The sequence below is a fragment of the Candoia aspera genome, unplaced genomic scaffold (genome assembly GCF_035149785.1).
Source record: "Candoia aspera isolate rCanAsp1 unplaced genomic scaffold, rCanAsp1.hap2 H2.scaffold_112, whole genome shotgun sequence".
Taxonomy (NCBI): Eukaryota; Metazoa; Chordata; class Lepidosauria; order Squamata; family Boidae; genus Candoia; species Candoia aspera.
This window is the reverse complement of record NW_026948381.1, coordinates 17,635-35,040: the sequence shown is the minus strand read 5'-3', so window position 1 is coordinate 35,040 and position 17,406 is coordinate 17,635. Positions and strand designations below refer to the sequence as shown.

Sequence of the window (17,406 nt, the reverse complement as noted above, 5' to 3'; positions counted from 1 at the left end):
CAGGAGTCCCACTGTCCCCTCCCCTGCACATTTCCCCTGTTCTGGAAGGGCCCCGGATTCCCATGCCACGAAGAGCCACTTCAGAAACCGCCGTGCACTTTGCTCTTCTCTATTCCTCCTCCCAGGAACCTTGAAGAAAGGGGGCAGAGCCCTGGAAAAGCGAGCTTCGTCCTCATCATAAGCAAGACATACCATCTACTGAATGATTTCGCATAAGATAGCATTTTATTTACATTTGTAAGAAAGATCTTAAGTGGTGAATTGGAAGTAGGGAAGGCCGCTGGCTGTTGGAGAGGAGGTTGTCTTGGATCAATCCTCTTGCAGATCCTCACTTAGACCTGTTCACTTGGCTGGCGACATTTCAGGGACACCTTGAAGGGGGAGGGGGATTGTGTGACCGCAAAGTGTGGTGTAAAATCTGGTGCTTGGGATTTATCTGGCCACAATAGCTGGAAGTTGCTTAGAATGCTGGTGAAGAAGAGGAAGAGCTCCATCCGGGCCAGGTTCTCCCCTAAGCAGACTCTGGGCCCTGAAACGTCAAAGCAGAGGAGACAGAGGCGGCCATTCAGCCAGGTGAGGGCGCCAACCTTTTTCAACTCCTGGGCCTGTTTGGTTCTCTGCCAAATGATCCCAAACCTCCCCTGATTGCCCAAGTTGGTGCGGTTCTTTGTCTTCTCTCCTTCTCTAAAAGACTTACCTCGTTTGCCTCTATGCCGCCCACCTTCTATTGCTCTACTGATATTCTCAAGTCGACATTCACTTCTTTCCTCCCCCAGTTCAATTCCTCTTTTCTTGTTTGACTCTGACGTGTGCAGTTCAAGCATTTACCTGTCTCGTTCTTTCTCCATCGTGGAGGGAGCACAGTTCAGGCTCCCAGATGTAGAAAGGCTTAACTAATTCAGCCTTTCTTGTCCCAGTCCATTTTCTTCAATAAAGTTTGTTTATTGTTCTTTCAATCCTGCTCTTTCTGGCCCACAATAGTGATAATGTCCCAATTGCGGCAATTCTTGTGATCGGATCCCTCTCCTTGCAGTACAGCTAGTCCTCGTTTAGCAACCACAATTGGGACCGGCCACTCGGTTGTCAAAGGAAGCGGTTGCTAAGTGAAACCGCAACTGCGCTCATGATCCGATTTGAGCTTTCCTCTGCTTCACAGACCTGTGAAGGTTGTAAATACGAGGATTGGTCGCAAAGTTACTTTTAAATCACCGTTGTAACTGCAAATGGTTGCTGTATGAGGGCTACTTGTAAATACAGTTAGAGAAAACCTCTTGTGAGCATCTTGCTCGACAAAATCTATTTGCACTGAGGCAGCTGCTCAGAGCCAGACACAAGGATTGTCTGAAGGTGGTTCAGGAATTTAGCAGTTCCTTTGCTTTATCCTGTCCCACCATCTCCAAAGAGACATTCAGACAGAAAACCTCCCACAGTGCTTTCACAGACCCAGGTAATGATGCCCCCAGAGTGAATTCCACAGGCGTAAGGAAACATTTTTCAGCTGTTCTGCAATGACCGCATTCAACATGGTTACCTGATCTTTTTTCAACCCTGCCTTCATCTGGGACAGTGAATTATAGGCTGGGCCCAGGAGCTGACTTCCATAAGTCTCTAAAGAAAGGTTGGGGAGTTTGGGGTTCAGGATGTGGTGCACGAATTGCCACTAACAGTCTGTGTAAGATCGAGAGAGAAAGGGAGAAAAGAAATTCACCTGCTGAAAATGGCAAAAAGGCTTCCGGCTTCACAAACCCTCCCTTGTCATTCAGGAAGTTGGAGGGGTTGAACTCATTTGGGAACTTCCACTGAGATTCATCACAAAGGACAGAATGGATGTTGACAAAAACCGCCGTGCCCTGCACAAACCAAGACAAGTAGGTCATGTGGAAGAAAGCCCTTGTTGTCAGACGTGGCTCAGAATGCGACTGGCGGAGCCTTCAGACAGACCCCGCTGAGATGTGGTTGAGGAATGAGGGAGAGAAGGGACAGGGAGGACTTACGCATCAAACAGAGCTGAACTCGGTATTAGGGAAAAGGGGGGCAGGGACCAAGGCAGGAGATGTGGCAAATCCTGCACCGTGAGCTATCACTCACGGTTCATAAGTAAGAATTGCTCTGATTTAAGAAGCCACCTTTGCTGCCAGGACTTTAGGGAACCCCAAGGAACTATGCCAATTTGCCAAAGCACCCCACAGAAATATTGGTCAATAAGCCTATTGCACTTTCATAAGAAGAGGTTCAAAAGCAAGTCAACTTATCCTTTCACTGTGCTTTGTCTTCCCTCCATATGAAGGATCAGGATTGACTTCAGCTTCTAGCTTTCTCTTGCGATGATATGCAAACACACACCTCAGGTCAGACAGACACAGATTCACCAACACTTCACTTCATGGGAAACAATTAAAGTTTCTGCTTTTACCTTGGGGATTTTGTATCCAAAAAGCTGTACATCTTTAATGGGTGCATGGGGTATTCCAAGAGGAACAACATTTGAAATGCGTTGGATTTCGTGAATGACGGCGTTTGTGTAGGGCAACTTGAATCGATCTTCATACTTCAGGCTTGCGTTGTTTCCCAGAACGGTGTCTATTTCCTTCTGGCATTTCTCTGAGGAGCAAATAGCTCAGTTACCTTCTGGAAAACATTTCACTGACTCTACGTAGACGTGTTTGGTATACTTCCCAACCAGGTGCCCACCAGAAGTGATGAGACTGCAGCTCACTGAATTCCCAGCCAGGATACTGACCCCCCAATTCAGGACCCTGCCTCATTTTGTATCACAAGGAAAGGTATTGCTATTTCTGGTCAAGAGCACTGTTTCATAATTCTGTACCTTGGATCTCTGGGAAGGCCATCAAATAGAGCAGTCCCCACTGAAGTGTCCCTGACGTGGTCTCTGTTCCAGCCAGAAATAGATCAGCCATTAAGACTTGTAGTTGGTTTTCTTCAAAACTTGAACCCTTCCGCTCTGCCTTTCATTAGTTAAAACAAAGAATGTGGTTAAAATCAAATGGAAAAAGGATCTTCTCCCACTCTTCTCTATTCTTTTTTAATAGAGTGAGTAACGTCAATTTAAAAATAGGATTTCGTTCTGAAAAATATGGCTACAAGGGGAGGAGACACAGGCAGGTTCTTCCAGTGACAACCCATAATAACAGAAACAGTTCAGGAAGAGGATGAGGGTCCCCCAGAGCTGGCAAAGGGGTCTTCCTTCCCTGTCCTCCCTCTGCTGCAGCCGGATGGAAAGATCTGTGCTAGCTGGCTGGCTCTGCACAACACACAAAACAAAGGCACATAGCTGCGTTCACACCACCTGTCCCCCAGGAAAAAAGTGGGCTTGGCACAACATCTAGCAAAGTCACTGCATCAATGCTTCTGTTGTCCTTTCATGAGGTGCAATGTCAGAAAGACAGATTGAAGACGAGAGGAAAAGAAAACATCGCAAGGTCAACATCAAGAGACTGAGAAATCTACCTTCTGCATTTCGTCCAAATACGCGTCAGTGAAATCCCGAGGTTCTCCAGGAACAAGGGTTGCCTTGTGCTCTTCCAACTCCTTTCCAAGGAAAGCATATAATTTCTTTGCAGTTGCTAGTATTCTCTGGTGGGGCAGGGGAAGCCCTCTCACTAAGGGCACGGCATTGTAAAGCTGCCAGCAAACAGGAGAAAAGCCAACATGGATTAATTTGATCATGATGGTCAAGAGTCTCAAGAGAACCAGTGTTCTTGACCTTCTTTGTAGGATATACTGAGCAGAAGAAAAAGTCCCTTGTATTGTAAAGGATTTGTTGTCAATATCTCTTATTCACAATTTGATAGCGAGTCAGATGTCCAAATAAATTAAAATTTCCATATAGAAATTTGCCCTAATTACATTTGGATAACTGCAGTTTGGACCAAATCACTCACAAGAGTCTTCACCCACTTTTCCTGACACCCTGATGAGTTGCTGTTCTAACCGCAGGGAAAATCAACAAGTTTCCGAAATCTGTGAGACATGGAAATTCACATTCCCACTAGCTGTGCATTAATTCTGAGCATTCTTATGGATTCTTGTTAAGGATACCAAGGCCCAGGGTCCCATTGTTATTTCGGAAGTCTGACGTAGCTCATCCAGCAGGATTTTGAGGAAGCTGTTGTCGTATTCAAAGCGCTTCCCAAGTGTTATGGTACAAATTATGTTGGTGATCGCCAACTCCACAAACTCATGGGGATCAAAAGGCACACCTGTGAAATAAAACAAACAAACAAACAAAAATAGGTTTCTACAGGTCCGTGCTCCTGCATCTTCCTTTAGGGGAGTGATAATATGCTACCCCCTAAGCAGCTTTACTGGTTGCAGAGGCATCATGGGAGGAATGCAAAATAAGTCCACTATAGATTCCAGTTCTCTGGTCAACTCACAATGAACTTTGTGGCAAAAGAGCAACACAACCAGGAGGACAACTCTGTCTTTATTGTAAGGCTACGTTAACAGAATCTTGCAAGACTGAAAGTATTTCTCCCCTCCTCTCCTTTTCTTTTCCCAAAAACTAGGGAGGGTCCCTTCTGAAATGCTTCCCACACCCTCCCTCCTTCTGTGGGCTGAGATATCTTCTGCATCTCCCAAAGACCATTACAAAGATCAATGTCACATTACAAAGTTGAAAGAAGAAACCCAAAGAAATGCTGGAAGGGTTCGAGGCAATCCCTCCCCCTTCTCTACCAGACCATTTTCAAAAGACTGCTTCCTGCAATATTGCCTTCCCCTTGGGCAAGGTACAAGGTTGAAAGCTACAAAACAGAACCGGTTCAACACAAAAAGGGATGCCAGAGATTAAAATGGAAAAGGAAGCTCAACTGTTTAGGCAAGGATTACCTTCAGCTTTGATCAGAAGACTTGGAACACAAAGGGCTGCTCATTCACAGCATTGAGCAGAGCCATTCAGGTGAACAGCCAAACAGATCTCCATAATCAAATGACAAAGATCCCTTCCAAGGTGGACAGTCCAGGCTAGCAGACAAAGCCGCAGCAAAGCAGGGAACGTGGACTATCAGAATGGGAACCACAAACAGCAGGCGGGCTGACTACAGAGCACCCCCTCTCTGAAATCCAGTAAAATCCGGATTTCAGAGAGGGGGCGCTCTGTGGTCAGCCACCCCCCTTTTCTCAGAAGTTCCTAGAGGGCAGGAACACTTCCACAGAACAACAGCCAAGCCCTCCTATACAAGGGGCTTGTGGGGGAAATGCGAGCGTGGCCACCTCCAGCCAGCAGACTCTGCACATGCTCTTGGAAAATAAAATATATTATTATTTGTTGATAATATTACTCCTAAGTATCTAATCTTTTTTTCTATTGTAAAACCTGATTTAGTTATTAAATTTTCTTGTTGTTTTTGAGTCATGTTTTTACTCAACATTTTTGTTTTTTATTTATTTACCTTGAATCCTGCCGCTTCTCCAAATTCCTTTAATTTCTTCAACAAATGTTCTATAGAATCTAGGGGATTTTGTAATATAAATACTAGGTCATCTGCAAATGCTTTTAATTTATAAAATTGTTTTTTAATTTTTACTCCTTTTATTTGACCATCCCCTCTTATATCTCTGTTCAGGACTTCTAGGACTAGAATAAATAAGAGAGGTGATAGGGGGCATCCCTGTCCCGTTCCTTTTTCTATTTTGCAATTATCTGTCAATTCGTCATTCACTATAATCTTAGCTCTTTGTGTTGAGTATATTGCTTCAATCCCTTTCACAAATGATTTCCCAAATTCCATTTTCTCTAAAACTTTAATCATAAAAGACCAATTCAAATTGTCAAATGCTTTTTCAGCATCTAAAAATATTAAAGCTATTTGGCATTCGTTATGATGTTGTGCATATTCCAAAATGTCGATCACGGTTCATATATTATCTTTCAATTGTCTTTTTGGCAAAATCCACTTTGATCTTGATCAGTAATTTCTTGTAGGGTTGTTTTTAATCTTTCTGCTAATATTGAAGTCAAAATTTTGTAGTCATTATTTAACAATGATGTTGTTGTTTATTAGTTCAGTCGCTTCTGACTCTCTGTGACTTCATGGACCAGCCCACGCCAGAGCTTCCTGTCGGTCGTCAACACCCCCAGCTCCTCCAGGGACGAGTCCGTCACCTCTAGAATATCATCCATCCACCTTGCCCTTGGTCGGCCCCTCTTCCTGTCACCCTCCACTCTCCCTAGCATCAGCATCTTCTCCAGGGTGTCCTGTCTTCTCATTATGTGGCCAAAGTATTTCAGTTTTGCCTTTAATATCATTCCCTCAAGTGAGCAGTCTGGCTTTATTTCCTGGAGGATGGACTGGTTTGATCTTCTTGCAGTCCAAGGCACTCTCAGAATTTTCCTCCAACACCACAGTTCAAAAGCATCGATCTTCCTTCTCTCAGCCTTCCTTATGGTCCAGCTCTCGCAGCCATATGTTACTACGGGGAACACCATTGCTTTAACTATGCGGACCTTTGTTGTTAGTGTGATGTCTCTGCTCTTAACTATTTTATCGAGATTTGTCATTGCTCTTCTCCCAAGGATTAAGCGTCTTCTGATTTCCTGACTGCAGTCAGCATCTGCAGTAATCTTCGCACCTAGAAATACAAAGTCTTTCACTGCTTCTACATTTTCTCCCTCTATTTGCCAGTTATCAATCAAGCTGGTTGCCATAACCTTGGTTTTTTTGAGGTTTAGCTGCAAGCCAGCTTTTGCGCTTTCTTCTTTCACCTTCCTCATAAGGCTCCTCAGTTCCTCTTCGCTTTCAGCCATCAAAGTGGTATCATCTGCATATCCGAGATGGTTAATGTTTCCTCCAGCAATTTTAACTCCAGCCTTGGATTCCTCAAGCCCAGCATGTTGCATGATGTGTTCTGCGTACAAGTTGAATAGGTAGGGTGAGAGGATACAGCCCTGCCGTACTCCTTTCCCAATCTTAAACCAGTCCGTTGTTCCGTGGTCTGTTCTTACTGTTGCTACTTGGTCGTTATACAGATTCTTCAGGAGGCAGACAAGATGACTTGGTATCCCCATACCACTAAGAACTTGCCACAATTTGTTATGGTCCACACAGTCAAAGGCTTTCGAATAGTCAATAAAACAGAAATAGATGTTTTTCTGAAACTCCCTGGCTTTTTCCATTATCCAGCAGATATTGGCAATTTGGTCCCTAGTTCCTCTGCCTTTTCTAAACCCAGCTTGTACATCTGGCAATTCTCACTCCATGAATTGCTGAAGTCTACCTTGCAGGATCTTGAGCATTACCTTACTGGCATGTGAAAGGAGTGCCACTGTTCGATAGTTTGAACATTCTTTAGTGTTTCCCTTTTTTGGTATGGGGATATAAGTTGATTTTTTCCAGTCTGATGGCCATTCTTGTGTTTTCCAAATTTGCTGGCATATAGCATGCATTACCTTGACAGCATCATCTTGCAAGATTTTGAACCGTTCAGCTGGGATGCCGTCGTCTCCTGCTGCCTTGTTATTAGCAATGCTTCTTAAGGCCCATTCAACCTCACTCTTCAGGATGTCTGGCTCTAGCTCACTGACCACACCGTCAAAGCTATCCCCGATATTGCTATCCTTCCTATACAGGTCTTCTGTATATTCTTGCCACCTTTTCTTGATCTCTTCTTCTTCTGTTAGGTCCTTGCCATCTTTGTTTTTGATCGTACCCATTTTTGCCTGGAATTTACCTCCGATGTTTCTAATTTTCTGGAAGAGGTCTCTTGTCCTTCCTATTCTATTGTCTTCTTCCACTTGCACGCATTGCTTGTTTAAAAATAATTCCTTATCTCTTCTGGCTAACCTCTGGAATTTTGCATTTAATTGGGCATATCTCCCCCTATCACTGTTGCCTTTTGCTTTCCTTCTTTCTTGGGCTACTTCTAGTGTCTCAGCAGACAGCCATTTTGCCTTCTTGGTTTTCTCTTTCTTTGGGATGTATTTTGTTGCCGCCTCCTGAACAATGTTGCAGACTTCTGTCCAGAGTTCTTCCGGGACCCTATCTACTAAGTCCAGTCCCTTAAATGGATTCTTCACCTCCACTGCATATTCCTTAGGAATATTAGTGAGCTCATATCTAGCTGATCTGTGGGTCTTCCCTAATCTCTTTAGTCTGATCCTAAATTGTGCAAGAAGAAGTTCGAGATCTGAACTACAGTCAGCTCCAGGTCTTGTTTTTACTGACTGTATAGATGTGCCACCTTTGGCTGCAAAGGATGTAGTCAATCTGATTTCGGTGTTGTCCATCTGGTGAAGTCCATGTATAAAGCCATCTCTTAGGTTGTTGGAAGAGAGTGTTTGTTATGCAGAGTGAGTTGTCTTGGCAAAATTCTATCAGCCTATGTCCTGCTTTGTTTTGTTCTCCCAGGCCATGCTTACCTGTAATTCCAGGTGTCATTTGACTGCCCACCTTAGCATTCCAGTCTCCCGTGATGAAAATAACATCTCTTTTAGGTGTGTTGTCCAGTAGGTGCTGCAGATCCTCATAGAACTGCTCTACTTCAGCTTCTTCAGCATCTGTGGTTGGGGCGTATATTTGGATCACTGTGATGTTAGATGGCTTGCCCTGAATTTGAATTGAGATCATTCTATCGTTTTTTGGATTGTATCCAAGCACTGCTTTAGCCACTTTACTATTAATTATGAAGGCTACTCCATTTCTTCTGTGGTCCTCTTGTCCACAGTAGTAGATCTGGTGGTCATTTGATGTGAAGTGGCCCATTCTAGTGCATTTCAGTTCACTGTCACCCAAAATGTCTATCTTTAATCTTGACAGCTCACCAATAACCACATCCAATTTGCCCTGGCTCATAGATCTTACATTCCAGGTTCCAATGGCGTGTTGATCCTTAGAACATCGGATTCGCTGTTCACCACCAGCACCGTCGGCCGCTAGCCGTCCTTTCGGCTTTGAGCTAGCTGCGTCATCACGTCTGGGGCTAGTTGAGCTCATCCTCTGTTCCTCCCCAGTAGCATTTTGACCATCTTCCGACCTGGGGGTCTCATCTTCCGATGGTATACCGACATATCTCTAGTTGTACTGATCCATTTAGTTTTCACGGCAAGAATACTGGGGTGGGTTGCCATTACCTTCCCCAGGGATCGCATTTAGTCTGACCTCTCTGTCATGACCTTCCCGTCTTGGGTGGCCCTTCACGGTTTAGCTCATGGCATCATTGAGGTGCTCAAGCTCCAGCACCACGACAAGGTAATGATCCTTTGCTGAAGTTCACAGTGATACTGGTCTATAATTTTTGGTTAGAGTTGGGTCTTGTCCTTCTTTTGGTATAAGTGTTATATTAGCTTCAGTCCATGTCTCTGGTATTTTTGATCCATCTATAATCAAATTCAATAAATCTCTAAATGGGTTTATAATTTGTTCTATAAAGTGTGTGTAGTATCCTGCTGATATACCATCAGGTCCCGGTGTTTTTCCTATTTTGAGTTTCTTTATAGCTTCTATTATTTCCTGATTTGATATTGGACTGTTAATTATTACTTGTTGAGTTTGTGAGAGTTTGGGAAGATTTTGCTTATTTAAATATTCTTCAATTTTATCTAATGAAATTTCTTGTTTTTCATATAAATGTGGAAAAAAAATGCTTTTTTGATTCTTTTATTATCAACTAAGTCTTCATTATTTTCCCTGATTTTAATAATCATTTTCTTCTCCCTATCTTTCCTTATTTTATAAGCCAGCCATTTTCCTGGTTTATTAGCAAATTCAAAGTGTCTTTGTTTTGCATATCTTAATTTCATTTCTATTTCCTTTGTTGTCAGCAGCAAAATTTGTTGCTGTAATAATTTGATATAATAAATTATCATCTGAGGGTTTTTTCTGCAATTCTCTTTCCTTTAATTTAATCTGATTCATAATTGTTTGTAATTTTTGTTGATATTGTTTTTTAATCATTTGATTTAAAGATATAAAATGTCCCCTCATTACTGCCTTACTGGCATCCCAAACTGTTCTAATGTCCACTTCATTATTCAAATTTATTTCAAAAAATTCCTTTAATTTCTTTTTACACTCTTCCACTACTTCCTCTTTTTTAAAGATATTTTCATTCAATCTCCATTTAATATTTCTGGAATTTTCCCTAATTATTATATTTACTGGGTTGTGATCTGAAAAAGTTTTTGGTAAAATTTCAGCTTTAGAGATTTTATTTGCTAAATCCTTTGAAATCCAGATCATGTCTAATCTTGAAAAAGATTTAAATCTTTCCGAACAGAATGTATAATCCTTTGCTAATCCATTTTTATGTCTCCAGGCATCCACCAATGTTAAATTTTCCATTAATTCAAAAAATGATTTTGGGAGTTTCCCTTGTGTATTTTTAATTGGTTTTTCTGATTTCCTATCTAACAATGGTATTGTAACCCCTTTCCAATCCCCCATCAATATCCAGCTTGTGTCTGTATACTTTGATAGTTCCTCCATTAGTTTCACATAGAAATTATTTCTATTTTCATGTGGGGCATATACACCTACTACAATCGTTTTGATCCCTTGTATTTCTAAGTCAATCTCTATATATCTTCCTTGTTCATCCAAAAATAATAAATTTGGCTTCAAATAAGGTTTCACATATAATACAATTCCATTTATTTTCTTCTCATTAGCTGTTACACATTCTTTTCCTAGCTTTTTGTTCACTAAATATTTTACCTCTCTTTTTTAAATATGTGTTTAATATGCATTTCTTGCAAACAAATAACATCATGATTTAATTTTTTTAAATAATGAAAAAAAAATTCCTTTTTTGTGGAGCATTAGCTCCATTTATATTCCAGGTTGTATATTTTATTACCATCACACCAGTAGCTCCTCGTATTCCTTAGAATTCGTAGCTGACACCTCTCTCTGTATCTTTTTCTCTTTTGTCTTATTTTGTTCTAGTTCCTTTCTGTGTCTTTCCAGGAAATCTTTTATTTTATGCATTGAATTTAATTTGCACCTTCTTTCTTGAAAAGTAAAACTCACCCCCTCTAATTTTTCCCAATGGAATGAAATATTATTTCTTTTCAGTATCTCTGTCAGACCTGCATAGTCTTTTCTTTTTCTCAATATTCTTATAGGTATCTCCTTAAGTACGATTATATATTTCCCTTTAATTCTAATCCTATTTTCAAAATGTGCCTGCAAGATCATATCTTTTGTTTTTCTTCTGGAAAATTCACTTAGAACATCTCTAGGTTTTTGATGGATATGTGCATATTTTGAATTTACCCGGAACATCTTTTCTATCTCTCCTGCCATCCTATCCTCTTCCCAATTTATTAAGTTTGCTAATGCTTAGATTATTGTTTCCTCCATTTCTTCCTCCTTCCCCTCTGGCATGCCTCTAAATCTTAAGCTATACTGTTTATCTCTTAATTCTAACAATGCTATTCTATCAAGTTCATCTTCTCTTACTCTTTCTAGTTCTTCCACCCTTTCAGTCACTTTTTAAATTTCTCCCTCCATTTTCTCATTCATCTTTTCTAATTTTTGTTCCAGTTTCTTTTCAAAGTCCTCAAAACTTTTTTCCAACATTAGATTCACATTTTGAAGAATTGTCTGGAAAGTCTTCAAAGAAAATTCTTTGAACATAGCACGTATTCCGTCGTTTTCTCCTGACCTCAAACCTCTTCTATTTTGCTTTCTAGTATTCATGTTTCCTTAAGTTCATACAATATTTAAGTCAAGTTTTTATGTTTTGTATATCCTCCACAATGTAAGGAAAAAGTCAAATCAAGTCACTAGCAAATGGCTCCTTTATATTAATAAATAAGTCCAATCCCTGTTTATTGTAGTAGTCCTTTAAATCCCTTCGTAATTCTAGCAAATGTCTCAAAATAATGAAACTCACCAAGACCCTCTGTGTCTCTATAGCTATGATTAGACTCTTCTCCTCTTTAGTTCTGTGAATGATTCATTAAGGAGGTGAGGTGGTTGATACTAGCGCTTCCCAGCTGATTGCCTGCTTCACTAAAAACGTGAGCGGACCGCTCTCTTCATAAATCAGCTGTCCGGAAGACACGTTAGCCTTTCGTTTGCTTCTTCTTCACCCAAAGTCGCTTTTCGCCCCTTTTAATTATCTGGAGCGACTTTTAACACCACGCTGAGAGTTTTAGCTGGCAGAGCTCCACTAAAACTCAGCCCATCGCCATTTTCTCCTCACCGGAAACCCTCCACACCCTCCCTCCTTCTGTGGGCTGAGATATCTTCTGCATCTCCCAAAGACCATCCCAAAGATTGATGTCACGTTACAAAGTGACACACAGTATAAACAAAGGGAAGAAGGGGTTTTGTTCAGGAAAATGTATAATTAAAAAGACTGGGGACTACTGATGCAGAGAATACATCAATGGCATTAATACATGTTTTGGGGCAGCTGCAAAAATTAGGGGACAGGCTCCATATTTTGAAGGAAGCGGTGAATGAACAGTCGTTTTCAACACAATGGAACAAATTTCTGCTAAGGCAAATGTGGCCTTTTAATCCAACCCTTTTGGAGACCATCATGTTGCAGAAGGCTACCAGGACATCCCAGGGGCAATAGCAAGCATGGTGGGAGGTAGGCCTACTGAATGATGGCAAAGAGCATTCCAAAATAGAAGAGGTGAGCAACTAGAGTTCTGTTCCCTGGGCCCACCAATTTAAGTATGATGAAACTCCCCCTTTCTCCCCAAAGTTCTATCAACATCCAAAAGGATTCTCAGAATTCCAACTGAGAGCTAGTAACAAAGAAAGTTACAGGACATCTGCCTTCAAAGAGAAAGAGACAATCAAAGAGACAAAATGAAGGATGTGGTCTTATTTTGGTCAGCAGGGTTTGGAATTTTATGCCACCAGAATTCTGAGCTTCTCCCACTTTGCATCAATGCACCTTCTCACTGGTCATCTTTGAGGTCAACTATGTCCTATGGAAAAAGAAGCCACACTGAAGGGACAATTCCCCAACCATCCCATCCTGTCCCAGGGGAGCTTACTCATGTTTTCAGTGAATGCCCGAATCAAATAAGTCGCCTCCTCCAAGATCTTTTCTTCCATTGATTTTTTGCCCACTCCAAAGCTTCGGAGAAGCATCAGTGAAAACCTTCTTTGCTCCTTCCATACTTCACCATAACTTTGTGTCAGTAAACCTAAGAAATCATTCAACAGTCATTCACTTGTGTCTTGCTTATCGGCAGCTATTTACTTATTTAAAAAACAAAGGTGTATTTTCAAAAATGATAGTATCAGTAAATGAACAGAGAATCACTCAAGTTATACATTAATGCTCAATTAATAAAAGATTTTGGTCAGCATTCCAGAATGCAGAGGAAAAGGAATATTGGTGATTAGATAATGAATGGGTAACTTAACTTGGGCTCTTACCAAGACCAAACAGGTATTTGGAAAAGAAAAAAAAAGGCTTGGAAATTATAGTCAGTTACCTTTTTTATTAGTGATGTCATCCATTATAGGAAATTCTGCCCTCCCAGCAAATTCTGTGCCTTTTATCACCAGGACCTCTTTTGCTGAAGGAAATCCATGAATAAAGATTACAGGTTTTCCTCCAGCATAAACACTGGAGACAGGGCCATATTTTTTTGCCAGCTGAAATAAAGTAGCCAGGATTAGCACAGAGGCATTAGGAAATCAGTTGAGACCAAAAACTGCAATGTTGCCACATAATAAATCATCAAGGATGAGATTGAGAATTTACCCGGAGCTTCATTGTGCTCCATTCCCCAAAGTCTTTGCCCAATACCCCTTCCCATTTGTTCACAGGTGAACATTATGCAAAACTTTCCCCAAAAGGGAGCTGGGAGACTGGACAAAAACTGTCCAGCACGGTAGGGTTCAGCTCAAACTGAATCATAAACTACTCATTTGTGCAGAAAGACGACACCCTTCTTTCACCTTCTAAAATACCAAATCTCCCCAGTAGTTTTTGGAAGGGTTAGGGTTTCATTTGGGAACTTTGAAGTGAACCTAATTCTGAATTAATCTTTCAGAAGCTGTTCGATTCCATGGGGAATTCCAATTCCTCTACATCAGACGGCAGCTACTTTCCCATCTCCATAAGATTCTAAATGTTTCTCTCTAAATCCTGTGGCGAGCAAAAATGGGGTCTCATGTAGAACAGTTAACAGACACCCGTCCCTTCCACTTCTTTCTGCAGCTGCAAAATTTTGGCAGACTCACTCCATGGAGCTTCATATAAGAGCAGCTAAGCAGCCTTACCTGATCCAGGGTCTTCAGACGGTCCTTCGCAGTGAGCTGAAGCACATTCCCGATCAGGGGCAGGCGCCAAGGTCCGGGAGGGAACCCTTTGGGACGTTGGCTCTTCCAGAAAGAGAGGAGGAGGAGGAGGCAAAGAGCAACCAGCCAGCTGAAAAGAGCCATCTTCAAAGCAGGAAGCCTCACTTGGCAATTCCCTGCTGCTGTGTCTCTGGCAAATCAGCTAAAGATGTTATCTTTTTTCCATGAATCTGGAGAAGAGTGCCCCACAACTAACCAAGCAGAAGGCAACACTGTTAAAAGAAGAAACCCAAAGAAATGCTGGAAGGGTTCGAGGCAATCCCTCCCCCTTCTCTACCAGACCATTTTCAAAAGACTGCTTCCTGCAATATTGCCTTCCCCTTGGGCAAGGTACAAGGTTGAAAGCTACAAAACAGAACCGGTTCAACGCAAAAAGGGATGCCAGAGATTAAAATGGAAAAGGAAGCTCAACTGTTTAGGCAAGGATTACCTTCAGCTTTGATCAGAAGACGTGGAACACAAAGGGCTGCTCATTCACAGCATTGAGCAGAGCCATTCAGGTGAACAGCCAAACAGATCTCCATAATCAAATGACAAAGATCCCTTCCAAGGTGGACAGTCCAGGCTAGCAGACAAAGCCGCAGCAAAGCAGGGAACGTGGGCTATCAGAAAGGGAACCACAAACAGCAGGCGGGCTGACTACAGAGCACCCCCTCTCTGAAATCCAGTAAAATCCGGATTTCAGAGAGGGGGCGCTCTGTGGTCAGCCACCCCCCTTTTCTCAGAAGTTCCTAGAGGGCAGGAACACTTTCACATAACAACAGCCAAGCCCTCCTATACAAGGGGCTTGTGGGGGAAATGCGAGCGTGGCCACCTCCAACCAGCAGACTCTGCACATGCTCTTGGAAAATAAAATTATCTCTGGTCAAGCAATAAGAACTTTCATTCCCGGCTCGGAACGGACATGGTAAGATTTCCTTCCAATGCAAAGAAACAAAAAAGGAAACTCTGGCCTTGGCCATGCTTCTGAGGAAGCTGTGTGCGGCTCCCCTACCACCATCGTGTCCCCAAAAACCTCGTGAGGTGCAGAACATGGTCACACAAAGAAGTTTCTACCCCCATTTGTAAGCAAAATTTGCAAACTTTTCCCTGCTGCCTGCTCGGCTTAAATGATATTCCTGAGAGGTTTAATAGGAAGGCTTGACCTCCAGAAGAGTCCAAAGTTTTGCATTATTGGCTTTGATCTCTGCGTGTGAGATCAGATAGGGTGTTCTGTGCCAAGAGAACACCAAGTCCTGCAGCCCAAGAACAGAGCCATTGGAGCAACAGCAATTTTCACCCAGCCTTGGCTGAGCTACATGGATGGTGGAATTGCATGGGATCCCTTCCTCAGGCTATTTAACGGCTGGGCTTTCCGAAGTTAATGCATTTCTTTACAGCTTGTTCTTCAACTATCTGTCTGGAGCTGTCCTACGGAGAGGTCAAGCTTATCCACAAGGCACTGCGATAGATCAGTTAGACCAGCTTTTACAGAGTATAAGAATCTGTCCTATCCATATATTTGCCTTTCCCCCAAGGTTTAAATCCTGAGTTTTTTCTCCAGCTCTTTCGGCATAATGGAGCGTGGGCAGCCCTTTGTCCTCGTTTGTCTGTTGAAATGTAATGGTCTGTGGGAGTGACCTTGGGAAACAGGAGGAAGAGTCACAGACAGGACAATCAGCATGTGAAAACTGCTCTGGGACTCTTCGCTGGTAACACAGAAGAATGAAGTCTTGGTTTTAGGTTTTGATGATTGAATGGTTCGATTTTAGAGATACAATGTTACTAAAAGTTCAATTAATAGTAAGAGATTAACTTTTATGTACTTTTATACCTGTGCTGGAAAAGATCAGAAGCCACTGGTCGGATATGCTGCTTTGCCTATTCCTGTACCGTTTTAGCTTTTCCTGGTTTTTTTTTAAACTTGTGTTCTATCGATCTTACATTCTGCATTATGTGCTTTAATTACATCTTGAACAATTAATAAAAACGGTTAATACATTTTTTAAAAAAGCTATCGCAGCCCACAGAAGGAGGGAGGGTGTGGGAAGTGTTTCTGAAGGGGCCCTCCCTGGTTTTCCAGAGATGAAAGGAAAGGAGGGGAGAAATTCTTTCAGCCTTGCAAGATTCCCTTAATGTAACCTTACAATTAGGGACGCGGTGGCGCTGCGGGTTAAACCGCTGAGCTGTCGATCGGAAGGTCGGCAGTTTGAAACCGCGCGGTGGGGTGAGCTCCCGTTGTTAATCCCAGCTCCTGCTCACCTAGCAGTTCGAAAACATGCAAATGTGAGTAGATCAATAGGTACCGCTTCGGCGGGAAGGTAACGGCGTTCCGTGTCGTCATGCTGGCCACATGACCACAGACGGGTCTATGGACAACGCCGGCTCTAACGGCTTAGAAACAGAGATGAGCACCGCCCCCTAGAGTCGGACTCGACTGGACTTTACGTCAAGGGAAACCTTTACCTTTTTAACCTTACAATTAAGACAGAGCTAGTACTGCTGGGTGTGCTTCTTGCCTGGACTATCTTGCAGGGCTAACATAAAGGTACCTGTGTTGTCTTTGCATGACAGTCCTATAAGGTAGACTAGACTAAGGAAGTTGAAGCATTGGAAGGGGACCTTCAAACTGAAGGGGGGAAATAACAATTGCTAGATCTTTCAGTTTCCCTTAAAGAAGAATCAGCTGGGCAGTTTAGCTCCCCCCTTGCCTCCCCTTGCGCTTCTCCAGTTAGCCTTACCAGCTAACTCTTGTCACTCTGGGGGACCACAAGAACAAGAATAAAAACAAGGCTTTGCAGAGCCAGAAGCAGGAGAGGTTGCTTCCATGGGAAAAATCCACTGAAATTATGGCCAAACAATGCCTTCTTACAGCTCAAACGGCAGTCTCAGGGTGTGAGCGGTTGGCTTCCATAACGAACAACCTGGATTCACGGACAAATGATTTCAAGGTGTTTGTCCAAAAACAGACAGGAAAACTCTCTGCTTTTATTGAAGGCCAGGCAGAAGTCCCAATTAAGCCTCCTAACTTAGAACAAAGAACTAATAATTGCCTCGCCAATAAAGAGAATACAAACCATCGGTGATGATCAACAACTGAAACCACCGAATAAGTCAGTAACTGCTGGGG

The 17,406-nt window shown here is 42.3% G+C and overlaps 1 protein-coding gene across 1 annotated transcript; it reads right to left on the bottom strand.

The window, feature by feature from the left end:
• Positions 1-203: 203 nt before the first annotated feature.
• On the bottom strand, positions 204-14,457 carry LOC134507257 (cytochrome P450 2J6-like). The gene is made up of 9 exons (XM_063317768.1): positions 14,220-14,457; positions 13,427-13,589; positions 12,980-13,132; positions 4,060-4,220; positions 3,469-3,642; positions 2,828-2,966; positions 2,414-2,601; positions 1,709-1,850; positions 204-529 (listed from the first exon to the last, which is right to left on the bottom strand). Exons 1-9 carry the CDS (start codon positions 14,379-14,381, stop codon positions 333-335), a joined length of 1,479 nt encoding a protein of 492 aa, XP_063173838.1. The 5' UTR covers positions 14,382-14,457; the 3' UTR covers positions 204-332.
• Between the last annotated feature and the right edge of the window lie 2,949 nt (positions 14,458-17,406).

Coding starts and splice junctions, on each gene's coding strand:
- LOC134507257 (XM_063317768.1), bottom strand. CDS start 14,381: ATGGCTCTTTTCAGCTGGCTGGTTGCTCTTTGCCTCCTCCTCCTCCTC. Junction 2,967..3,468: donor ATTTGGACGAAATGCAGAAG/GTAGATTTCTCA, acceptor AACTAATGAAAG/GCAGAGCGGAAGGGTTCAAG. Junction 530..1,708: donor CTTTTTGCCATTTTCAGCAG/GTGAATTTCTTT, acceptor TTGACGTTTCAG/GGCCCAGAGTCTGCTTAGGG.